Here is a 26,923-nt window from a genome sequence, read left to right as displayed (position 1 = left end):
CATCTCATCATCACATCAACAGTGCAGAGTCTCCTCTGAGAATTGGGCCACTCTTCACATATCTTACCACCAATCACTTGTGTTACAATGGCACCTATCACTCTGGACGAGTTTTTGGATAAATCCTATCAAGTCGTCGACAAGTTTAAAGAATATTGTGCTGATAATCATAGGGCTCGCCTGGGAACTGAAGTGCATGTTGATTACATCTCTGAACAATTCACAAAAATTATTGACATGGCTGAAAAACTTATCAGGACTAACATCCTGTCCAACGAGAATCAACAAAAACCCACCTCTCCCAATACCCCAACAGGAAAAAAGGCCATTTCTTCCAAGTACAACAAGATTCTCAGTGTTGGTTCAACACCTCCAATACCAGTCCTACTACCACCTGGCTCCCATCGCTCTATGAACATCCAATTGCAGCCACACGAAGGTCTTCAAAAACTCCTGGAGAATGACTTACTTATACAGGCTCTGGAGAAAATCAAAGATGGCTCACTTGAAAAAAGCCTTTCATCTCTGTCTGAATTCTCTGACAGATTAGATCATAAACTGAACTCGGTCATCTCAAAACTAGACGAGATACACGACAACAATGAGAAAATCACTGAGCATGTGCAATGCCTGCCCACAAACCTTGAGGGTAATACTTCAAAAAGAAACATTGATGATCCAACTGATAACCTGGAGGTACCTCAATCTTATAGTGCGGTCCTCCAGTCTGGAAAGGTTGTCAATCAAACAGGAAACAATAAAGTTCACATGACCAAACCTGAGGTCCTTCTCCTCTACAGCAGCGATGAGGAAAAGAGTTGTAACAAGCTACGAAACACAATTTATGGAAAAGTAAAACCATCACAACTAAATATCGGCATAGACCGCATCCGTAACATTGGTGGTGGCGGTCTAGCCATAGAATTAAAAAGGAAAGAGGATGCTGATAAACTAAAAAACTTCATAGAGGACAAAATACCTGAGGTTTCTGTTAGGAAACCAAGGAAAAGATTACCATTTATAGTAATTTACTCTGTGCCTAATGAAATCACTCGGGAGGAGATACCAATACTGATCTACAACCAGAACAGCATCATTAGTGAAAATATTAAAAAGGAGGAATTCAAGGGCATGATGTCTGTGAAATTTGGCATGGTAAGAAAAGGCAATGCATATACAAACTGGGCTATTGAGGTCGTCCCTCACCTCCGTAAACTACTGTTAATGTCTGAGAAAATCAATATCGAGTGGTCAAGGTGCAAAGTGGCTGACTATTGCCCAGTGCTGCAGTGCTTTCGCTGCTGTAGATTTGGGCATACGACCAAAAATTGTACACAGGCCGAAGCTACTTGCAGCCACTGCTGCGGAGAGCACAGCTACAAAGATTGTCCAAATAAAACCTCCAAACCAACCTGTACCAACTGTAAACACTTAAAGAAAAACAAAACAGACCACAATGCTCGCGAAGGCTCTTGCCCTGTTTATCAAAAAACCAAACAAGACATAATACTAAGAACCGAATATGGGACAATTTAACAATCAACAGATAAGTTTTCTGCAGATTAATCTGGACAGGGGCATCAATGCCACCTCTCTACTTCATTCCAACCTAAATAAATATGATATAATTCTTACACAAGAGCCATATTGCATTAAAAATATTCCGGCTTGTCTCCCAAAATACTGCAGCACCATTCAATGCACCAGTGATTATCCTTGGGCCATGACCATAATTGTTAACAAACACCTCACCATTCTTCATCATAAGCATCTCGGCTGCAAGTACATCGTCTGCACTGAGATCAATACTAAACTTGGCAGGATCATCGTGATCAACATCTACTGTCCTTATGATGGCAACATTGATAACATCCTATCACAGATCCAAACTATCATCAACTGCTTCCCCGGGGAATTATTCATCATTGCTGGGGACACCAACTCTCACTCTCCTTGCTGGGGAGGAGAGAAACTCGACAACAGAGGAAGCACACTTGAAGACTTCTTAGCAGCAAATTATTTTCTAGTTTTAAACAATCCCCTTTCTCTGCCTACCTTCACATCCAGCAGAGGTAAAAGCTGGATTGACGTCACTGCCTGCTCATCCAACTGTCAACCTATCATTACTGACTGGAAGGTTCATTCTGAGGACACACTCTCTGGCCACGCTTACATATCCTTTATGATCAAGACTCCAACATACAGCAGCCAAAATAAGAAATATAACATCTCCCGTGCTGACTGGAATGGGCTACACCACTATCTCATCTCTCACCTAACGGATCCTGATAATCATGATAGGGACAACACCAGGCGCATCATAGAAGACAACATCGAGCACATCTCGACAGCCTGCAAACTCTTTATTCCACAGACCCCTCCTAAGGGCAGGCAGGTGCCGTGGTGGAACTCCACACTTTCAGAACTGAGAAAAACAAATAACCTACTACGCAAAAGATACCAAAGCACATCCAGTGAACCTGAACGTTCCAACCTCAAAACTCAGTACTTACAGCACCAAAGAATCTACAAACATGAAATTAGAACATCCAAGCTCAATTCCTGGCGGGAATTCTGTACCAGTGCCTCTGGCAATCCTTGGGGCTATATTACAAAGTTGTGCACCAGGAAACTGAGGCAACACCGCATCCTTACTACAGTCTCTATTAACAATACCTTCACCACCAACTTAGAGGAAACCCTAGAAGCTCAAATGAATAATTTCTGCCTCGATGATTCTCCTAACACCGACAATGACTGGCAAAGTAATATCAGACACAGTCAACAAAATAGCATCAACACTACCGACATGCCTCCCTTCAACCATGAAGAAACTAACCAGATCTTTAACACCCTTAAGCGCGGTAAGGCTCCTGGAATGGACAACATCACTGCAGAAATTGCCAAACACATTTGGACTTTAATCCCAGAAAATATTCTTAAAATTTTCAACAACTGCCTTAGACATAGTATCTTTCCCAGTGCTTGGAAGATAGCTAAAATCATACCTATCCCTAAGCCAGGCAGCAATGAAGATCTTCGACCAATTTCCCTTCTGCCTACCATGGGTAAAGTTCTGGAGAAGTTAATTAATAATAGACTCATTTGGCACTTGGAAAATGGCAATTATCTTAGCGAACACCAGTTTGGCTTCAGGCCACAAAGGTCTGCTCCGCAAGCTATCAACATGGTAATAAGCAAAATCCACTCTCTTCTTAAAAATAACAAATACATACTGGGAATCAGCTTGGATATTTCTAAGGCCTTCGACAGCGCCTGGTGGCCTATTATCCTCAAACATCTCAGAGATATTAACTGCCCAGCTAACATATATCATCTGATCAAGGATTATCTTACAGATAGAACTGCCATACTACAATATGGTGACTGCCAACAGGAAAGAAGAGTGACACGTGGCTGTCCTCAGGGGTCTGCCTGTGGCCCCACTCTTTGGAATATTGCATTTGACACGTTCCTTCGGACAGACTTTGGGCAAGACTCCATCACAGCTTATGCTGATGATGTTTTTATTTTAATTGGTGGAAATTCCAGAGCTGCCCTTGAGCACAGAGCAGAGCTTGTTATTAAAAACATTTGCATATGGGGTGAAAATAACAAGCTATCCTTCAATGCAGAGAAGACCAAATGCATCATGTTCAACAGCCCAGGTAAAAACAACCTCTACGCACGTGTTCCGACCATCAGAATGTATGGGAAATCTGTCAAGGTGAAAAAGCATATCACTTACCTGGGCATTACTCTCGACCCCACTCTAACCTGGACCCAGCATATTAAACATATAGCTGCTCGCACGGGCCTCATCTTTCATACCTTTGCCAAGTATGCCAAAAATAAATGGGGCCTCAATTCAGAGGCAATGGGGACCATCTACGACCACATATTTATTCCTACCATCACTTACGCTTGCGGCACCTGGGGTCAAGCCGCTCAAAAAGTTCATCCTAGACGTGCACTCACCTCTGCCCAACGTAAAGCCCTACTACTCATAACAAAGGCCTATCGCACCGCCCCAAATGCAAGCCTTCAGGTGATGGCCCTCAAACCGCCAATTGAAAAAGTTATTGACTTATATTACAAACAGTGGAATGTCAAGTGGGGACAAAACATTAACATCAACCCTTCCTACACAATTAATGCCAATGACTTGGAGAAGTCCACTCCCTTTCACCTTACTCATTACCCTGGAGATCTTAACCCAATTAAATTTAATGGGAACTTTAATAACAACTGCAAAGTGTTTACGGATGGCTCCAAAGTTGATAATCATGTTGGATGCAGCTTTGTGGTATATAGGGACGAAGATGAAATCTTCCACAAACAGCTCAGACTTGCCGACCATTGCTCAGTCTTTCAGGCTGAGCTCTTTGCTGTAAATGCCGCCATACACTGGTGTGAAAATAATTTCTCTGGCCTTAGTATAAACATCGTCTCTGACAGTCAAGCCACAATTGCCAGCATTAAAAACAAACATCCACACTACCTAGTTACTGATATTTATTGCACTATTCGTCATTCCACCAATGAATATTTCTTGAACTGGACTCGTGCACATCAGGGTAATCCTGGTAACGAGCGGGCAGACGAACTAGCAAAGGAGGCTGCCACTGACCTCACTCTCACCACTAGTTATAATAATATGAGCAATTCCACCTTAAAGCACATCCTTTGGAACAATCTCCTCGAAAACTGGCAGAATGACTGGAACAACAACCGTCAATCAATTACCAATAACTTCTTCCCGCATATCTCAGACATTTATAACTATAAATGGTTGAAACTCAACCATTCCACATCGCAATTTTTTACCAACCATGGTAATTTCCACTGCTATCTTAACAGATTTACCAACTACTCGAACAATACATGCTCCCTCTGTGGCACTCAGGATGGAGCACTTCATTATATTTTCAACTGCCCAATGCTCGATGCTGAGCGGCAACATTTAAAGATTATAATCAACTCTCGGGGAAAGGACTGGCCCTGTAGTTGCAACGAGTTGATCAACGAACATTCCACTTACGTTTACTTCAATCAGCTAGTCAACAAATACTGTAAACTTGCAGCTCTCAACGTTTCAACTAGCACCTCCTAGCAACATAAATACCACCACTTATAACTTATTCATATTGCTATGCAATTCCACTATGTATTTGACCGTTGACATGTACTTGTCTTGTATATTGTGTTCCAATTCAATGTCCTGTATATAAAGTCATTCTTATTTGTTACGCGATCTCTAGTATGCAATTAAACTGCTTTGTATATCATGTTATGTATATAGTGCTCCGTATCTACAGTCCCATCTTTTATTTCATACCATGTATATAATTGATTTTTATCGAATATCATGTTATGCTATGTTATGTACTCTATTCCTGTAACTTTACTGTTGTATGCGTTTTCAAACCGGTTGTGCTTATGCGGTACCGGGCTTGTACCTTTGTACGGCAATAAAGAACCTGAACCTGAATACTTAATCATATTGCAAAAGTTAAAAATATTCTTCGATATGAAAAAATGTATGACTAATTCGAAAATTTTTATATTAATAAAAGTCATCTCCTAATTAATGTTCTTAACGAGAAAAAATTTCTGTACAGAATAGATCAGAAATAACTCGAACAATAAGCAACTAGATCTAGAATTAAGAGGGAAAAAATCAATTTGTTAATGATAGATGACACTGATAAATGACAAAATATTCTTTCTTGTATCACAAAAATTCATTTTAAGCACAATAAATTGATTTGCGACAGTAATTATTAATGCATCAATAGTGAAAATAATTCTGTTTTTCCTAATGTAATATTTTTCTTAATAAGTTTAAATTAGTAACATTTTATGACAGAATTAAAAAGCTTATGTAACAGTAACTATTTAACAAACTAACAGTCTGAAACATTTACTTTAGATAAATGTTAAAAAAAACTACTATAATATGATATAATTTTTAATAATAATTTAAGAGAAATAATTTTGTATTGCTCTTTAATTACCTTTTCTAACTGTCCTTTAGACCTAGTTATGTTACTCTCATTATTAACTGAATAATTTAATCTTGTTATTCCAACAGTTAAATATTTGTTAATATGTTACTTAATTAAATAGCAATTTCACAAACATTTCTAAATATTTAATAATTTCAATGTATGTAATGAGAAGAAATTATCTAATTATAAAATGTTTTTGCTACATATAACTTATATGATATTGTTTATACGTAACCTAAACATTAATGAACTTATTTTCAAATTAAATAAAACAATATAATTTTGAAATTCAATAGAAATAAACGTATTTTTAGCGAAAGAAAAATATTATGTTGAGTAATTATTATGACGGAATGTTTCAACAATAGCGACAATCTGTTCAATTAAATATAATAGGAGTTAGGAGTTGAAAGTTGAAATTTGGTACGTTCTTAGGGTACGTTAGGAGAACGCACACTAAGAAGGGATTTTTCGAAATTCCTCCCCACGGGGGAGAGGGACAGGATTAAGGCTTAACACTTCCTTCAACAATGGAAGTGTTAAGTAACAATGGAAGTGCTAAGTAACAATGGAAGTGTTAAGTAACAATGGAAGTTTTAAGTAACAATAAAAGTTTTAAGTAACAATGGAAGTGTCAACAATGGAAATGTTACGTAACAATGGAATTGTTAAGAGAAAGCGACGTGCAAGACGCAGATGCAGTTTTTTTCGTTTTTGCGGGAAATCGAACATATTTTTAGAACTATCTAAAAATTCTCTAATTAGTCTGGAAACAAGGGGACCCAATTCTTGCATTCTGTGAAAACGGGTAAGGTTGACTGTAACGTAATAATCTTTATCTTAGTTATCGTTACTTTTGCCCGAGCAACGCCGTGCCCACCTGCTAGTAGGAATATAAGACAGATTAAAAAGTATATAATATATTTTAATAAACATCTGTTACATGAATGGGAAAAGTAATTTATCATGTTTATATCCGATAAGTCTAGATAAGAATACTTTTAACAGTCATATAGACAATGATAATAATATTTTTTTTTTATTATACTCATTTTGATACAGATGGAAAACTGACAACAGTAATAAAAGTAGACTAACGAAATTTTAACGAATAGTTTCAGTTCGACAAAAATATTTAAAATTTGAATCAAAGTTATTATAATAAAAATTAATATTTTAACGAAGAAGAGACATCTTGTTAAAAATATTTAAAAAATATACAAAATTAAATTTAAGATATTACATTCAGGCCGATAAGAAATATATAAAATAAGCTAAATTTTTAAAATGATATATTATCAATCACAGTAAATTATTAAAATTTATTTTATTTTATAATAGAACTTGTTATATTAATTTTTAAGTGCGAATTTAATATAAAAAATCACTTTTTTATCTTAAGTTTTTTTGTTTGTAAAAAATAAACTAAATTTTTAGAGTTTTTAAAGTTATTTTGTCATTTCTGTTGCATATTCAAATTATCATATTTACATTACAATTATTCAGCATATGTATAAACATATCAGGAGTGGAATTATTTGATTCGGAAGAAAAAAACGTTAAACCAAAGAGTTTTATATTCAATAAGAGTAATACTGTGTGTAAAAATGTATAAAATTTTCATATTTCAAAATAATAAATAGTTTATTTTATATATTTATTACAATTTTAAAATTATTATTCAACTGGATTTTATTTTTAGCACTGTTCAAGAAAAAAATTAATTTTTTTAAATAAATTTTTTTCTCAGTATTCTAAATGCTAAAATTTAAAAAGTGAGCTGGATTTTTCATGATTATATAGCGCCATATAACTTTACTTTAATGATTTCTCCATATATTTGCCTAAGCATGTGTGTACCTATTGGGATTTATATTTTACATAAGGCAATATACTTACGGAAGAAAATTTTAAATATAACATCGTTAAAAATATATATCTTATGTATAAATAAGCAAAGCAACATAATTTAAATTCTAGTTGCTAGACATCTTCTACATAATTTATAAATGAAAATGTATTGTTACAATAAACAATATTCGAAGATAAAAATTGAATTAATTTAATAATTTAAAACTAAATTTAAATGTTTGTTTCGTTTAATAAATTCTTAATTATTATTTGTTATTACCTAATAATATACCTATATTTTATTAAAGCAAATTTGTAAAAGAATCTATTTCATTGAGGCTTTTTTATAAATTAAAACTATTATTTATATTGAAATAACAAATGACATTTCATATCTTATTCTTTGTAAAAATTAATATTGAATTTTTACAATATTAAATTTGCCTTTAAAAATTAATATATCTAATACAAAGTAATTTAGTGATTAAAAATATATAAGAAAAAGCTAGCTAATTTTATATTTTCCTGTAGGCACAAATATAATATCTTTAATTTTTTATATTGTTTAAATAAATTTATTTTTATAAAATATAAATATATGCCCTTGTTTAGAGTACACAAAATACAATTTAAAGAAATAAATATAAAAACAAAAAATCATACAAAGAAATAAATTCGGCAAGAGGTGCTAGTGAACAAAATCTATGCTCCAAGCGAAATATTTAACGATAATATGTGGTAGAATTGTTTCTGCACCAGTTGTTTTGACAATCATAAATCGAAGACAAATTCTTAAAAGAATCATGTCACCAAATGAACTTCATTTTGACTGTTGCTGCTGGGTAATCAGATAATTACTGTTATAACAAATTTCTTCTGATGTCTTGCTTGATTCGTAAGAAAGAAAGTAAATGTTTAGAGTTATTTAAAGTTATTTGTCATATCTGTAGCATATTCACATTATGATACAGTATTTAAAATTGCAGTCATGCGGTATATATTACGAATGGAATTATTTGATTTGAAAGAAAAAAAATGTAAAATCAAAGAGTTACGTATTATCTTATTGAATATACCGTAAAGTATATTCAATAAGATAATACGTAAAAATATATAAACTATTTTATATTACAAAATAATAAATAATTTTTTATATATTTATTAAAACTTCAAAAGAATTATGAAACGGAATTTCATTTTTAGCACTGTAGCTTTGCGAGGAATAAAATTTCATTTTTTTAAAGTAAATTTTTCTCTGTATCAAAAAGCTGAGATTACAAAAGCGAGTTGGATTTTTCATGATTATATAGCGCCATATAACTTACAGGATCAACCTCAATTACGTCCATTACAGAATGAACGGCTCTCATTAGTTTCTTGAACCCCACATCGATTTGAAATAGCTACGAAAAATTACGAGGATTCGAATTGGATTTGAACCTAATTCTTTAATATATTTTCATCACAATTACAAATTTAAATCGTATTTTTAGGGGAAGAATTAATTAAGAAAATATATGAAATGGATTACTACTATGGTGTAGAAAGGACAGAAATAGTTTTATTTCTTATTATAAACAAATAACTTTAAATAAACTTCAAATTTTTAGTTTTTCATTTCTAATATCAAATAGAAAATCTGCTTAAAATATTAATACAGTCTTATTATTCTAGAATTTCCATTTAAGAACAAATACTGTATAATTGACACATCAGAAACAAATAAAAAATTAGGTCAAATAACAATGAAATTGAATATAAGTTTCGTAAGAAAGTGAAAATGCAGCATTTGTAAACATAAAACAAAAATGACGATTATAAAATAGAAATAAAAAATAGGCCAAAACATGACAAATAATGTAATGTTTAAACGAAAAGTCAAGCATTCGTGGACACTATAACAGAATGTGTTTAGATTTTTACTGTTTTTACCATTCGACGACAGTGTTACAATCAACACAGTAACAAATAATGCTTCTATGCTATTAAAATGCTATAATGCATAAACTATTGTTATAAAGTGTTATATATTAAATTAATAAAGTAATTAAAATAAGAAAATATAATAAGTCATCATCTATTTAATAAAAACAAAATTTCAAATGTTAATAAGCTTTTCGTAGCCTTTCTAATTTTTGAAATGATTGGATTATATGATATTTTAATAACATTAGAAGCATAGTTATGTCGTAAACACGCTGTACTAATTATACTTATCTAACAATTATATTAAAGTGTGAATTTTTATAAATTATTTCTAAACAATTGTCCGTTGAATTTACATATTCTTTCGTTTTGCTTTATATATATTAAGTTAAATTTGTATAATTTAAAAATGTTTTATTTTAAACTTATATTTATAATTAAAAGTTAGATGCAATTGCAAGTTTCATATGAAACTCAGAAAGTTCTTTTTTCATCTTTATTTTTACATTTTGCTTTCTGAATCAAATATGATAAATTTATTTTATAATTATATACGTAACTAGCTGTTACCCGCGACTTCGTCAGCGGAGGTTTTGCAAGCAAACCCCATTTACATCCAATATTTCAATAACCATAGTAATTGTTATATAACACCTACCGCTGAAGAGAATTGCCGAAAATCAAACGAACTATTTTCAATTTGATCAATTTTCTGAAACGTTTACAATCGTTCTATAATCGAACCAATACGCAATAACAAATTCGAATTTAAAACNTACGAATTTGCTGATTTGCACTTGGCGAATTACGACACTGTTTATGTACATGATGGAATGCATAACTTTTTTTGTTTCAACAACGTCTCACCCAGCACAGTGGTCGTAAACTCTTAAATATATTTTACGTCGTAATAAAAATATAACTTGACAAACGTATTTATAAATAATTTATATTCAAATTAAATCATTTCTATGACCAAGGGCGGCGTAAGGCATGGACGACGTGGGCCACCGCCTATGCCTCGCGGTCCGAAGGGCCTCGCGTTTCGAAGGTTTATGCATTACTTAAAAGCCGCGAACGCGACGAAAATATTTTACTCGTCATAAAATGATAGTTTGTCAAATTTTTATTCATAAAAATGCAGTTTCAACTGCTTTTTATTTTATAAAATCCTTATTCTTGAGCCGCCAGAGGGCCTTTTAAACAATAGGTAGTCTGTTAGCGTTGGTCAGTAGTAGTACAAATTCAATACGAACGTTTGTTTCTTGAAAATCTGATCACGATTTAAATACAGTATTTACTTTTAATATTACCGATATGTCATCGAAAAGAAAACGTATTGTATTATCATTAAAAGACAAATTAAAGTATTTTTTCGATTATCCGGATTTTTCCTTATCCGGACTACCTTCATCCCCAATTAGTCCGGATAATAGAGGTTCTACTGTACATTAAAACTTGAATTAATCAGAGAATGATATTGTATTTTTTGTTTTTTTATTTCTTAAGAAATGTAAAATAAAAAAACCTGTTTCAGAAGTTTACTTTTCATATTTTTGTATATCAAAACGAATGAAGATTCACTGAAAATATAAAGTAGTATCTTCAAAATCTCAAAATAGTATCTACTTGAGTTATAGATGAAAAAATTCCATAAAATATTTCTTTTTATGGAATAAGTTTTTATAGCTATCCATTTTGTAATAATGGGATTTTATTTTGATGTAGATATGCTTATAAATAGAATATAAAGATTAATTTAAAAGGCTTCACCAGCTTATAAGGAATAAACATCATCGACGTCGATCTGTATTTATATATTCGGGAGGTTGAACCAATGATAATAAGCAAAAAAAATTTTAAGTGGATATAAAAAATGAAGTACCTGTTGTGTAATTTACTCGTTTCTAATACTAATTTTCGTAGTATGTATGGTTTTAAAAGAAAAATATGTATATATCTTCAAAAAAATGGAAAATTTTGCTGTAAAAAATGCTGGGAAATATGTCCTCTCTGTTCTTCATGGATTGATGTCCGCGATAAACATATAATTATGATAATTAGAAAATAATAATACCAGCTAAGCATATTAACAACAAAATTAATTTATTTCATACATTTTTTATATCAGAATTTACTAAACTTCTGATAATCATTTGCATTTGAATAAGATTTTAAATATTTATTTTAAAGAATTTTATAGAGTTGCTTTGAAAATTCCAAAGACTACTTTGAATGAATTAATTATTATTGTTTGTTTTCCGCCTAACTTTTGACAAGAAGACTTCTGGTTGTTTTTTCTTTTTCTTTTATTTTCTTTTTTTTTTAAACAAATTGTACTTTATTTTGTGATGGATTATTGAAAGAAAGAAATGAAAATAAGTCTTATTCTTATTTTTTTCTAGAAGAAAAAGAATAAATTATAATTCTAAACACTTAATATGTAAGTAAATGGAAAGCAGAATAGCTTATATTGTTTACTTGCTTATCACAAATGAAAAAAAAGTATATATTTTAATTAAACAGAAGCAGTTGTGAATGGAATCATTTTTCATGTTGATTCATTAGATCTTAGAAAATAAAAATCAAACGAGAGTTGACGGATGCGAGACTCATTTAAAATGTCATTTCATTTCTGCTTTTACATTTTTTTTTAGTCTGCTCTTTTTTATCATGAGATCTTATATTTGGGAGATAAAACATATAAGAGAAAATAAATTAATAAATTACTGACGCGCAATCTTGTTAATGGACAATCGCATTATATAATATTTCTTTAGAAGCTTGTGAAGTGTGATTTTTAAAACTGAAACATTCCTTTTACTTTTACATACTGGAATGAAATTTTTACTGTTTTTATTTTAATGTATTTTTATTTTTAAACTATCGACAATTCATGGTATTTACTCTACTTAAGTTTTTACGGAAAATGAGTTTATTTGGGAGATAAAACATATAAGAGAAAATAAATTAATAAATTACTGACGCGCAATCTTGTTAATGGACAATCGCATTTTATAATATTTCTTTAGAAGCTTGTGAAGTGTGATTTTTAAAACTGAAACATTCCTTTTACTTTTACATACTGGAATGGAATTTTTACTGTTTTTATTTTAATGTATTTTTATTTTTAAACTATCGACAATTCATGGTATTTACTCTACTTAAGTTTTTACGGAAAATGAGTTTATTCTTTAACAGATTTGTTAATTAAATTAATTTTGATATAAATATTCGAAAATATTATGATTAATTATAATATATACTACGTACTTTAAACAGGTTTAAATAAGTCTATTTATTTATATTAAACTTCACACAATAAACAAAAAGTATTGTTTATTATGAATTCAATTTTATTCAATTTTTTTAAGTCTGTTAAAAATTTCATATTGTTATCAAGCTACATTTATTCTGTAAAATATTAATAATAAATATCTTTAAAAATGAACATAAATAACGGCTATTATTTTATTCTATAACTGGAAATTTATCATAATTTTTTAACATTAAAAAAATAAATTTAAACTGATTCAGTTCAATTTTTACGTCTTGAAAAATGTAATATAAAAATAAAAATATATTTATAAGGAAAAAGAAATAAAGTATAAAAATATTTTTTCAATTTATATTTCTGTTTTATATAACAAAATACGAAAGAATGTTTCTTTTTTTATTTTTTTTTTTAAAAAAACTTTCTTTTATTTTAGATGCAATTCATAAAAAATTATATAAATGAATTATTTCATTATTTCAGAAATATCTACGTAATTATAACTTAATAAATATAAATAATATCTAAATAATAAGCTAATAATTTGAAAATAATAAAATTAAGCCAATAATAATTTCTGCTTACGTTTGAAAATGAGGATAATTAAATATTTCAAATATCTAAATTCGTATTTTAATTAACTTATTCAAATTTCGTAATTATTATTATTATTATTATTATTGAAATAAAATTAGGATATGAAATTAAATATAAGTGTAAAAAATTAATTTAATATATTTTTTGATGATTTTTCCCAAGTGAAAATTGTCATATGATGAAATTATATGCTATATATAAGAATGCATTTATTTTAAGAATTTGCATAATTCGTATTTTCATATTTGATAAATTAATATTTCCTTCTTAATTTTCTTAATTAATAATATTAATTCAAAATGAAATTAAGTCAAGTCTGTTCTTTATTTTGGTTGGCAGTGTTCCACAAGGATTACTAACGACAGATGCATTCTATTACTGTGCTTACTTTTGTTAAATAACACTTATTTGCCCACTAATTAAATTAGAAATAACTTAATAAGAATAAAATAATGTAAATTTTATAAATTAACACAAGTTTCTTATTTTTATTAAAAATTGTTTTAATTTTTATATTTCGAAAAAAACACGAAGATTATTGAATTTTTAACAATGAATTATACAAGATATTTTCATCGTAAAGCTACATTTTCATGTAATATAGAATGCATTAACAATTTAATTAAACAAAAAACTCCATAAGAAATTCAATTTACTGACTAAATGTAAAATTCAATATTCTACTTCGGAGATCAAATTAATCCAATTTAATAAAAATATTAAATAAATTACGTAATAAATATAGAAAAACATTTTTAAAAAGTAGAAAATTCTCTACTTAGTGAATTCGTTATTAGATGTAAAAATTACATTTTTTTAAAATATGTTAGTTATTATATATTCTAATGAGTGTAATGTATTATAAATTAAATTGACTTTGATATTTCTTATAAAATTTTACTTTCTTTTTTTTATTTACGTTTCATTTTAATCAACTTTATTACTTGGAATAAAATTGATAACAGCAATAGAAGAGCGCGCTCTCTCTCTCTCTCTGTTAATAAGATCTGAATTAAAAAATATGAAGGAGTAATTTTTTAAAATTAATTCGATAAAATTAAGACTTAAGAAAAAATCCTATGAATAGAAAACAATCTATTTTAAATTAGTGTATCGCTTCATGCATACAATTTATACTTTGTTTTACAGAATAAAACTCTGAAGACAAAAGACAAAATTCATTTTTGCAAATTTTCTTTCAATTTAATATCGTGATCAATGTATATGTGTGTGTGTGAGACATGTTTATATATAAATGAAGAAATACTTTTCATCAAACTGTGAAATAATAAAAACCGAAGTTTAAATTACATGTTTTATAAAAATTTAATCGAGTATTTTGAAGCTGGAATCAATTTAAAAAGAAATGTTCGGCATGAAAAAAATATTACATTCGTTTCAGTTGTGATTGAATTAGATTAAATATAATTTTTAAAATTCTTTTATTTATTTGTCTGACAAAAATCTTTAAATATAATATTGATTTTCTTTTTCCTTTTTTTCACGAGTAGTTCGATTTATTGAAAATTGATCAAAAGTTTCTTTAAACTAAACTGAAAAGTAAGTTTTTGGTTTACTTAAAAACCTCTTTTAACTCATCGCAGTCAATATCGCAATACGGAATCTCTGTTATTAAATTATTAAACTCGCAATCGTTCAACTCTTCTTTACCTATCCGTATGTAATCAAAAGTTGAATCATTTAATTTTTTTTAAAATTAATTCCAGTACGAATAAACATATTTTTCTATTACTTAATGATTTTAATGTATTCATTTAAAAGTATTTAAGAATTATAACAGTAAATAAAATGGAAAAACGAAAAACTTTAAGAAAGAAATAGCAAAAAAGTTTTTACAAATATTTGTGAAGTGTAAACATGTAAAAACAGTTTCTATAATAGAATTAAATGGATTATTTTTATAATACTATTTACTTTCATAATGATGTTTTTGTACAAAATATTTATATTTATTCCAAAGATAAGCAAATCGTATTGAATACAATTTATAGTTGTTGAAATAGGAATTAATTCGTGTTATTTCCTATTTCAACAACTAGAAATTGTAATGATTAGCAATATTTTTTAAGTTCTGCGATGAAAATAATTTTTTTTCAAACAAAATATAGAAAAAGAAACTATTTTCATATATAATATAATTTAACTGTTATAAAGGTATGTGTATTATTATATATACAGTATACAACGTTTTCAAAATTATTCTGTACGTGTAATATGAAATTACTATTTAAGGGGTTAAGAAACTAAAATAAACCAGAAAAATGTGAAAGAATTATATTTAGAGCGAATAAACGTTTTAGTATATTTTTAACAATGATTTTTAAGCAGAAATTTTGCAACAATTTGAATGTTTTCTTTATTTTCTTTTCAGAATCACTTTTATAAAAACTGAGGCAATCATTTTCTTTATTTATATTATCGCCTTTAAATATTTGATAATCTATTAAGATTATAATTACTTTTTGAAGGATAGACAATTTCAATTCTACATTTTCCCCAACAAAAAATCCATTTGATTAATACGTATATTCAAATAATTAGAGTCGTTTATTTCATTTATTTGAATTAATGATTTCAATGTCTAACATATCAGATAATTCAGGAAAATAATGTATTGTAATTTCATTGATTCACATGAAATGAATGAGTAATTTGAAACAAAATGGCATAAGAATTTATAGATACTGTATAACAGTATTGTAAAAAACAAAAAAATAGATGTATGATGGAAAGAATGGAAATATTCTAAAAAGGAAACTAACAAAAGTATTTTGAAATATCGAATTCTACTAAAACAATTCTGATTCTATTCAAAACAGAGAAAATTATAATTGCAGTTTAATGATATGTAAGTTTAATGAATGGAGTTAATTCATTTTCATTGACTAATTGGTTACTTTTATTTATCGTTTCTGCATAAAATGCATTCATGTGTATTTTCTAAAATAGCAAAGATCTATTATATAAATTATAATTACATTTTTTCTTCTTCAAAAGCAAAATAATATAAATGAGATCTTCAGTTACCATTTTGTATAATATAGATAAATTCTCCAAGCAACTATTAGCAAAACGTCGAGTAAAAATTCGAAAAAGGAAAATCTCAGTGGAGAAAAAATATATTAAAAACACTTTTCTTATTATTTAAACTTGCAGATGATTGGTAACTTTCGTAAAACTTCAACATTTACCTGGCTTTTCAACGCGATGGTCGGAAGAAGGTTCTGCATGAAGCGGTCGTTATTACTTTTAATTATGTGAAGTATTTTAATTGCTAATAAGTGAATAATTAGAAGAATTACTACGAAATGCATCTTTATCCCGTTCATATCGTTACGTTTGGTAATTTTAAAAATTAAAATGTGAGTATTTATTTATTTTGTGTTATAAATTTGCTACTTATAAAAATGATTAATAACAAACAATATATTATTTTAACAAATTTAAAATTTTTGCATAGAATGAATTAATTTGTGTTATTAATTTTCGAACTCTTGTCTGAATGCAAGTAAAAATCACATAATTTACCATATTTTCATATGTACTCGTATAACTGATAGTTATATGTATTTAAAAATCAGTTTGAAAGGAATTTCAGGGTCTGTTATATGCTAATTTTAAATTACAATTATGGACTAGCACCTATGAAACACCAGCTGTTCCATAGGCACAGATACAGTGGGCAGATTATGGAAAGATTTTACTTAATATTTTATGTGGGTGTATGTCACTGCAGGTTACATACATAAAAATACAATAGTCCTTTTTTACTTTACAAATACTTTTAAACATGTATGTATACAAAATAATATACACTTTATTTTGTGTGAAATATTAATATAATGAATAATTTATTTTCTAGAATTAATATAACTTTTTGTAATGATCAATTTAAGACTTATTAGATATATACAGTGNCGCATGAATATAATTGCAAAATTTGCAATTTCTCAAGATATTTTCTTGAGAAAATTGCAGAATTTTTAGAAATGACTATCCTTACTTTTTTTCAATATAAAGTACAAAACAAAAGGCAATATAAAGTTTATTTATAGCATAAATTTAAACAAAATACTTACAATTGAGATCGAGTACAACAGTTGCAGATTTGGGTGCTGTTAGATTGGTATTTGAAGCTTGACATAAAAACACAGCTAAGAGATCGGATCTTTGTAGACTTGGAAGTAGTAGTTCATTACGTACAACACCTTGAGGCATTGAAGAGTAACTGTCATCTAAAAGAACATTTCCTCTCCACCAGGATATTACTGGTGGTGGATTGCCTGCAACAGAACAGAAAAGAAGCTTAGCTATTGCTATAGAACGAACTCAGTAATTTACTTTCATTTTAATAGAAAGCAACTTGAAAATCAAAATAAGATCTATTAATTAAGACAATGTTATTTTATTATCTAAAATTTAATAATTACATAAAGAGGTAAAAAGTTTCTGTTTTAATTTTTTCGTGATGAAATTATATATATATATATATATAAAATACAAACCAACTTGTGAAAAACTTTAATAAAAGTTTCAATTTTTAAAATTAAATATAGAAAATTTAAAAATGCGCTTATAAAAAAATAAGATAGCAATATAATTAACTTTTGAAGTCATAAATATATTCATATCGTTGTTTGCAGTAAAATTATTTTAGCATCAATAAACTAATTTTCTTACGATGTAAATAATTCCTACCTATTCAATGTTTAATTTTTTAGTAAATTACTAGTTTGAGAAATGTAGCATCATAAATGTTAACTTATTAAACAGAGCGTTTTTAGATGGATAAATAATAAACGAAAAATCTCTATAGACACTGCAATATTAAATTTGAAAAATTGAAAATACTGTAATTGAAATAAACATTTATTTATATTTTGTACATATATTTAAGTTAAATTAAAAAAAAAATATGTTATTCTTTATGTCTAGTTAATTTATTCAATACAAATGTAAAATGGTTCGAAAAGATACACAGAAATGATTTTTGTCATAAAAATCTGTCAATACGAAAAAGTTTACAAAGTGTGTTCAATCAATTCACCTAGAAGCTTTGAAAAATCACCATTTGTCAACATGTATGCAAATTGAATGCAAAATCTCTTTTGTGTATTTGCATGTCATTTGCAATCCAATGCCCTTCTGACTAAAGAGTAGCCAATCATTCGAGATTCTGAACAAGGCTGCAAATAAGATTATGTACACTCACGTCAATTCCTATCTGCAAAAGCATTGTCGAGTATAAAAATATTCTCATCGATTAATCTGTAAAAATGAATAAAATTGCGCAATTTTCAACAATATTTTCCCTTTTCTAACTTTTTATTTTATATTATTATACTGTGTTTATATAAATAATCAATATATTTTCTATAAATGTATAAATATGTATAAATAAACTACGTTATATGAGACTAACCATAGAAATAAGTTACATATTTCTAAAATTTTCTGTATAAATTTTGCAATATTGTAAAAAATAAAAAAATATATATATAATATATCAATATATGCTGTTGTATGTAACTTATTTATTCAATGTAATAAGTAACATTAATTGAATGAGATCCAAGATATTTGTTTTGTGCACTAGAGATTCTCACAATTGAATTAGTCTTGAATTAATAGTTTATTTGTAGTAAATGGACATCTTAGAAGAATAATAAAATAATTTTTGCGAAGAGATTTACCTTTATGAATTGGACTTTTTATACTCTATCAATTTTAAATGTGTTTATAAGTGTTATGTTTTTGAAAGTTTTCTATAAATGATAACTTACCTCCATCGGCTTCGCACACAATAGTTAAGTAGCTTCCTTCATCTAGAGGACCGATAGTTTCCGATAATATTTGGTTGTTATCGTCTTTGATAATCACAGCTTTAGGAGGCACTGAAACGAAAAGTTTTGTACTGTTAAAAGAAAAATATTTTCTGCAAACAATATTCGTGCTATACTTGACCTATTTACATCGAACGGCAGACATGCACGAAACAAGATTTAATGTTTTGGAAGTAAACAAAAAAATAATAAATTCGAAGCTTTTATATTTTATATAAATTATTTTACATGTGAGAGATAACAAATTGTTTTTTAAATCACTTAACGTCTGTTATTTTATCGATTTTTATTTCCAAAAATAGGAAAGTTGTTGAGTACGGTAACTCAACATGCAATCTAGCGCTCACCTATGACAATAAGGCGGACACTGTGAGTAACTGTTCTAGATCGTCGAAAATCAATTCGACATCTATATTCTCCTTCATCATCTTCGGTCACATGATCTATCTTCAGATGTGGCGTTTTTGGAGATACGTCGAAATATACTCTGGCACCGAGCTCGACACTAGGAAAATGTCTAGCCTTAGGAAGAGGAGACCTTCTGGCATCTAGAGTGTAAATGGGAACTTCAGCCTCGCCTTTATACCATAAGATCATCGAAATGGCCTCGTCTTTAGACGAAACCGAGATGTTACAAGGAAGCATCACTTTGCCACCTGATACAGCATAATAGTCGTCCATACCTATAAAAGATCGTTACTTTTATTACTTTGTCACAGTATAATAAAACAACGAAATATTATTAATAAAAACATTAATTGCTGTTGCTATTTTTAAAATAAAAAGCGTTTAGTGCATTTAATTGGAAAATAATTCTTTGGGCTTTCCAAAAGATAGAATTTAAATCCTTTTGATTATTTGAATTTGCATGCTCTGTTGCGAATTCATTCCTGTTAATGAGTGGTTTGTTTAATCACTGCTGTGCGAAATTTAATTTGAGAAGCTGAATTAGTTAACACGTAGCAATTGGATGATCATCTACTGTAGATGATTGAATTGAATATAATTATTGTTGTAACACCGAATTTTTATGTGTATCGAACATATACATCAAAATTCCATTATGCTCAAAACTGCTTACAGAATGTTAAACGGCTTCTAATAACTTTCTCATATAATATCGTCTATAAATCAAAACACTATTGAAATGTTTCGAATAAATCACGACTTTTAAACATTTCTTATGCTTCTTTTATTTTAGAAATGCTTTAACGTTCAAAACTTTGTGATATTTTCAGCTTGTTGCATCTACCTAGGCAAAAATCTGTTATTTGATATTCAGAAAATGAAATGCTTTATCCATATATATAAAAATTTTTATAGAAATATATTTTCATTTTTCTTGAATATTTTTTCTTTTACGATTAAGAAATTTGATATAAACTTTCTATAATTTATTTCTAAAAAAATAAATCAAATTTTTTTTGTATTAATCGTAAAAGATGTAAATTTTTGCTTAACTTTTTTTTAAGAAAAATAATTATTTTAACACAGATCAATAAATGAAAATTAAATTATAAGTCAGGTGAATTTTTAATCAACATTATTGCATTAATTATCTTTAGATGTCTAAAAGTAAAATTAGTTTTTTCTCAGGCTACTTTTTCCCAATCTGTCTTACTCATCCCAGTTAAAAATATTAGATTTACTTCTGTCTATTAAAAAAACACTATTTCTTCTTATTAATTAGAGTTTTTGTAATTAAAATTGAAAAAAAATGGAAAAAAATTTACAGACATAAATGTGTGCTCTTCTCTTCAATTAAAACAAAGAAGATGTAAACAGGAAAATAAGATAAAAACATAAGATGCGTTTTTCGTTTCTTTTGGTGAACATGTACTACCATAAACTATTTACCTGTAGAAAGCTAGATACGACAAACACAATGATAGCTTTTCAAATTGCTTTCAACTTAAAGTTGTTCTAACAAAGCCTATTCCTTTCAAACGTAAAGAGAGTTGAAGTTGTGTCACAAAGAAAGGGCAAACCTTTGAAAGGTAACTACTAGGAAAATGAATGATGTCAGAGTACTGGCATGTCAGCACTTGGAGAATTCTGTGGCAGGTATATTGATTGTGGAGCATGTTAGAGACATAGTGAAAGTATTCTATTCACATTAATGAAAAGAAATTTATTCTATTATTTTAGTACAGAAAACTGCTTCAACTTTATACGAGTTAGTCAGAGATTTTAGGAAGGATTTTCAATTAAATTTCCTTCAACGGCGGCTAAATCCTTGGTATAATAATGATACAAATGTTTGCTAAACAAAAGTTAGTATAAGATAAATGTGTTAAGTTCTTTTGATATTATAAGAAGGGAAATAAAAGTATTGTATATATCAGCGAACAAAACGAATTTAAAAAAAGGATGAAAGAGAAAAAATAGAATCATTTATCAAAGAAATCTCGTGCTAGATTACAAGTATCTGCTGAAAGTATTTAAAAAGAATTAGTTGAAAGTACGCTAAACTTTGAAATTAAGTTCCAAGGGTTGTTTTATAGTATATTAATGTAAATTTATTTCTCATTTTAAATTTATCGTTTCAAATGAGTTCTAGTTTGCATCGAGCGACGAAACTTTCGAAAAAAGAAGTTTAGAAAGAGCGAAACAAGAAGAAAGTTGAAACAGTTGCTTTCTATCAACGACCCCTTCAATCACGCAAAAACAGACAATCTAAGGTTAATATTGGTCGATTGTAATCGAAACGTGCTCCTAAATTTATCCGGGCGATTGATAGATGGTATGAATGGTCCCAAGAGAGACATGGGAAAAACATGAGCAGAATAACCGCTGTTCCACGCTACTGAGCCTACAGACAAATCTAGATGGATGAGCCAAGAGAAGACATCAATAACACAAGTATAAAGGTGGATAAAGGAATAAAGAACGTTAGGCAAGGAGAGTGCAAAGATTCAGGATCAGCTTTCTCTAAGTGTCACGCGGGAATCTTAGCGTGAAGGACAAGTCATACTGCGCTCCTTAATCTAACAGTAACAATAGGTGAGAAATGTTACTTAAGCTACTAGATAAGAATAGTACAGAGAGCAGAGTAGTTCAACAGAAGATATTGTTTCTTTTCTTCAGATGAATGTAAAGCTTGAATAATGACAAGCGGTTTTATAAAACTTGATTCTTAAAAATTTTAAACAAATTTAAGTCAAATGCTCTGTTTTAAATTTACAATGTATTGAAATATAACAAAATCATATAAGAATTTCGACTTTTACTAGAACTATATGATATCATTTCTAGTTTCCCAAAAGAATATTCCAATGGAAAGGAATTTGGAAGATTAAGGAATTGTTTATAAACTACCAGTAATACAAATACTTTTTCAGTTATAGTATAATGTTAAAGTAATATTCTTGAATTCACATTACATGCCATTATTTCGCATTTTTGAGAGAAATGCCATTGAAAATATTAAGTATTGAGCTTTAAATCGAGTTATTCAAAAAATATAGACATAGCTTTATATCCAAAACACAATGTAAATTCGAATCGACATTAAATGAAATATGATAGTATCTTCAGAATGGAATTATAGTAACTGACGATTGTAAAAACTGAAAAAAAGAACGCAATGGAAGTTTTAAATATTTCATTTTAAATGTATTGAATTTGACGATATTCAGGACTTTGGTAAACTTAGATTTGAAACTTTATTCACATCTTTAAAGTTTTAAAGACAACATTCTGTTTTCTTCAATCGATAAAAACACTTTGAGAAGATACTTTTCAATGAAAGTTGTTACAAATTTCGTCCCTAAACGAATCCACAGAACGGATAATCAGGAAAAGTTTTTCTGTAGAATGTAATGGATGGGTTGGACTTTCATTGGATGTAGAAATTTATGGTTCAGTGGCTGACTATGCGACTACAAAAAAGAACTACAATAATCCAATTGAATGCTTTTAAGTTGTAGAAGTCAATTTAACTTCAGAAATATTTCTTCATTAAAAACTATAATGAAATTTAGTAGAGTATTACCATCCATACTATGATATTAGGAGAAATAGATAAACTCCAAACGCCTCCAAATCCTTTTTTTTTTTTAAATCACTAGTAATAAAATTTTTGTAGATAAGATGAATAAAATGTCTTTGGGGGTAGACACAATTTTCCTTGCAGCATAGCATGAAATATTTATAAAAATAAATAAATGAATGAATGAAATTAATAGTGAAGAATAATTTGAAGAATATTTGACATTACACAACATTTACAAAAGTATAAGAGTTTAATCTTTTAAAAATTAAAATAATAATCATTTTTTTATTGTCAACGCCATACAAATTTTAAAAAAAATCAAACTAAATCTAATCAATTTGCAATTTGAAATAATGTATTTTCAAAGGAAAAATGGGGAAACTGATTATGTTAAAAATAAAGAATATGTAACTTTAATATTATAAGAATTGTAAATAATCCGAAAAAAATATATCAGAATTTTAATGAAATATCGTTTAATTAATAAAAGGGCTTTTTGGCTTTAATACATTTTACTTTTCTTTACTGAAGGGATTGTTTCCGAGGAAATTACATTTCCTACCAGATATTTTATTGATTTTTAAAAGTCTGTTCGTTGAACTGTTAGAGAAGGTTTAGGCTAGTTTTAAATATTGTCTTCTAAAATTAAATATAAATTTTAAAAAAAATTTTCCCTGTTTACTCTCTTCTAAAATTTCCTAATATTTCTTATAGCANCATTAAGATTAATATATTTTCCTGTAGGAAATTTATTATTTCGTGATCGTTTTAATATAATTATTCGTCTCTTATTGATTTATGATATATTTCTACCCTGTATTTGAGAGTAATTATATAATATCTTAAATAAATTTGTAAAATGCAATTAGTATTTGTACAGTACATGGAACTCAAGCAGGCTTTACAGGACGTGATAAAACGATGGCGAGAAATTTAATTATGCGCATAAATTGACTAAATATAGACCCGAAGGCAATAAATTATTGGTTATTGTTTATTTTAAAAGAATAAATGCCTTGGAAATATGGCGACTTTCGCTGTATTAAAGGTATGCCTTTTCTCTTAATCTAATTTCATAATAAATCTCCTTGAAATAAATATTTGACTCTAATAGCTATTGGGTGCTAATTAAAATATATAAATTAATAAATATGAATATTAATTAAAACGATAAAGTTGTTGATTTAAATTTTAGGTTGTTTTAATAACTAAATAAAAATTTTCTCTCTGTTTCTAAATTTTATTAATTAAAACTTTTTAAAAGCTTTTCTGTTAAAACTTTTTATTTGTAACGATAAAAAAACATATTTAAATGTGTTTTCTTATCCTTTTTTGAAGATGAATTGTTTTGAAAGTAAAACTAAAATGTTTTATACTTAATTAAATCTACTATCTAATTATATAATAGGTTTTTAGCTTTTAATAATTTCAGTAAAAAGTTCTATAGCTCTCGAAAACTTTAAAGAAAAAAAAAACTATATATTAACACGTATGAGAGAACGGGATTGGGTGAAATTTAATAAAATTTAACAAATTAAATTAATTCACTTTTGAAGAGGGAGGTCGATGACTACTATAAAGAAAGGCACTTTTACCGTTGAAGTCTTCACTTCCTCTAGCAGAAAATTTTAACGACAAAATTATTATTATTTTTATTATTTGAAATAAACACTAAATTTATTACTAATTATTTCTAAATTTCCAAGTACAGATATGTAAAACATACTTATATTAAAATTTTAGAATTTATTATTATAGTGTTTAATTCTAGTCTTCGAAAGGATTATATAAAAGCACTTAAATTGTTTATTTACATCAAACTCTACACCTATTTTACTATTAAATAATTAAAAAATGTTATACTTTATACATTTTTTTCAACAATTCAAGAGAAAAATATCATAAATTTTATATAATATTCATTATTATTTAAGAGTGTTCAATTAATCTTGATTTTTTAATTAATATTGATGTTATCACCATTCACATCATCTCAAAAGAAATTAATAAATAATTTAGAATTTTTAAAATTCGTTTTATTAATGATACTTTTAAATAAAAATCATTAGTAAATATTGAAAAATGAACCGAAATACTATTTATTTAATATTTATTTAATTAAAAAAATGCATTTGAATAAAAGATTAATTATACATGGATTTTTAAAATAAACATTCTGTTCGAAAGCATTTAAACTATACGATAAAAGTTTAATATTTTTATCCATGTTTGTAACATATTAAGTAATTAAAATAAATATTTTAACAGCTTAAGTAAAATGTTTTAACCAACACTGCCAGAGGGTGGAATGAAACAATTCATTTACATATAGGCTTTCGACTTTTAACTTTAAAAACAAATAATACAAATAAAATTTTTAAAATAACGATAAAACTATAAATGTAATAAATCAAAATAAAATAACATAATTTGTTTTTTTATTAACTTAAATAAATAGTCTAAATAAAAATAAACCAAATAGATCTTCTTACTTTCCTCACACTACGTACAATGAGAGGAAAGCTGGACTACTTTTACTTTCTGTTCATTATAAAGAATAAAAATGAAAAAGTCAAATGTTTTTCACCGTAAATCACAATAAAAACATTAAAAATAAGTAAAACATATGACGAATTACTACCTAATAAAATTAATTTTAATATTTTCAAGTTAAATATAATAAATAAATTAGATGACATTTTAACTGTTGAATTGAGATTTCTCTTCTATTACTTTTAAATTTGAAATAGAAGACAAATTTTACATTTCTGTAAGTATAAATTTAATTGCTTTTTAACAATCTTTACTTTCATTCAAAAAACTAATTGAACATTCGATTATATATTTTTCGACTTAATATACAGAAAAATTTTCTCATAAAATTAAGTTATTTTCTGATAAATTCTATTTTTTTTTCTTTTTCAATAATAAATTTAATTTCTAAGGAAGAAGTGCTATTTATTTTTAAAATTAATTTAGATGTAATATTAATACTTTTCAATGATTAAAATCAAATTAGATAATTGAATCTAGAAAATTGAATGTTTTTAGTAAAAGTAGATTTTTAGCTTTAAAATATATTTTTTCATCAAGAAAAAAGCACCTTGGTCTTTGGTTATAAAAAACAATAAAAATCAATACAACATTAAGATTAATATATTTTCCTGTAGGAAATTTATTATTTCGTGATCGTTTTAATATAATTATTCGTCTCTTATTGATTTATGATATATTTCTACCCTGTATTTGAGAGTAATTATATAATATCTTAAATAAATTTGTAAAATGCAATTAGTATTTGTACAGTACATGGAACTCAAGCAGGCTTTACAGGACGTGATAAAACGATGGCGAGAAATTTAATTATGCGCATAAATTGACTAAATATAGACCCGAAGGCAATAAA

At 27.9% G+C, this 26,923-nt stretch overlaps 1 protein-coding gene across 1 annotated transcript in view; it reads right to left on the bottom strand.

The window, feature by feature from the left end:
• The window catches only part of LOC111630789 (hemicentin-1-like), a 90,330-nt gene that overhangs the window by 22,946 nt on the left and 40,461 nt on the right, over positions 1-26,923 (bottom strand). Inside the window, exons 2-4 of the mRNA XM_023374945.1 lie at positions 19,871-20,206; positions 19,464-19,574; positions 17,760-17,963 (exon numbers count right to left, since the gene is read on the bottom strand). Of these exons, the coding sequence (XP_023230713.1) occupies positions 17,760-17,963; positions 19,464-19,574; positions 19,871-20,206 (651 nt within the window). The remainder of the gene's footprint in view (positions 1-17,759; positions 17,964-19,463; positions 19,575-19,870; positions 20,207-26,923) is intronic.

Source organism: Centruroides sculpturatus, unplaced genomic scaffold (assembly GCF_000671375.1).
Source record: "Centruroides sculpturatus isolate CEXI.00-Female unplaced genomic scaffold, Cexi_2.0 scaffold702, whole genome shotgun sequence".
NCBI classification, from domain to species: Eukaryota; Metazoa; Arthropoda; class Arachnida; order Scorpiones; family Buthidae; genus Centruroides; species Centruroides sculpturatus.
Note: the sequence above shows the minus strand (reverse complement) of the source record. Positions and strands in the feature narration are given on the sequence as shown.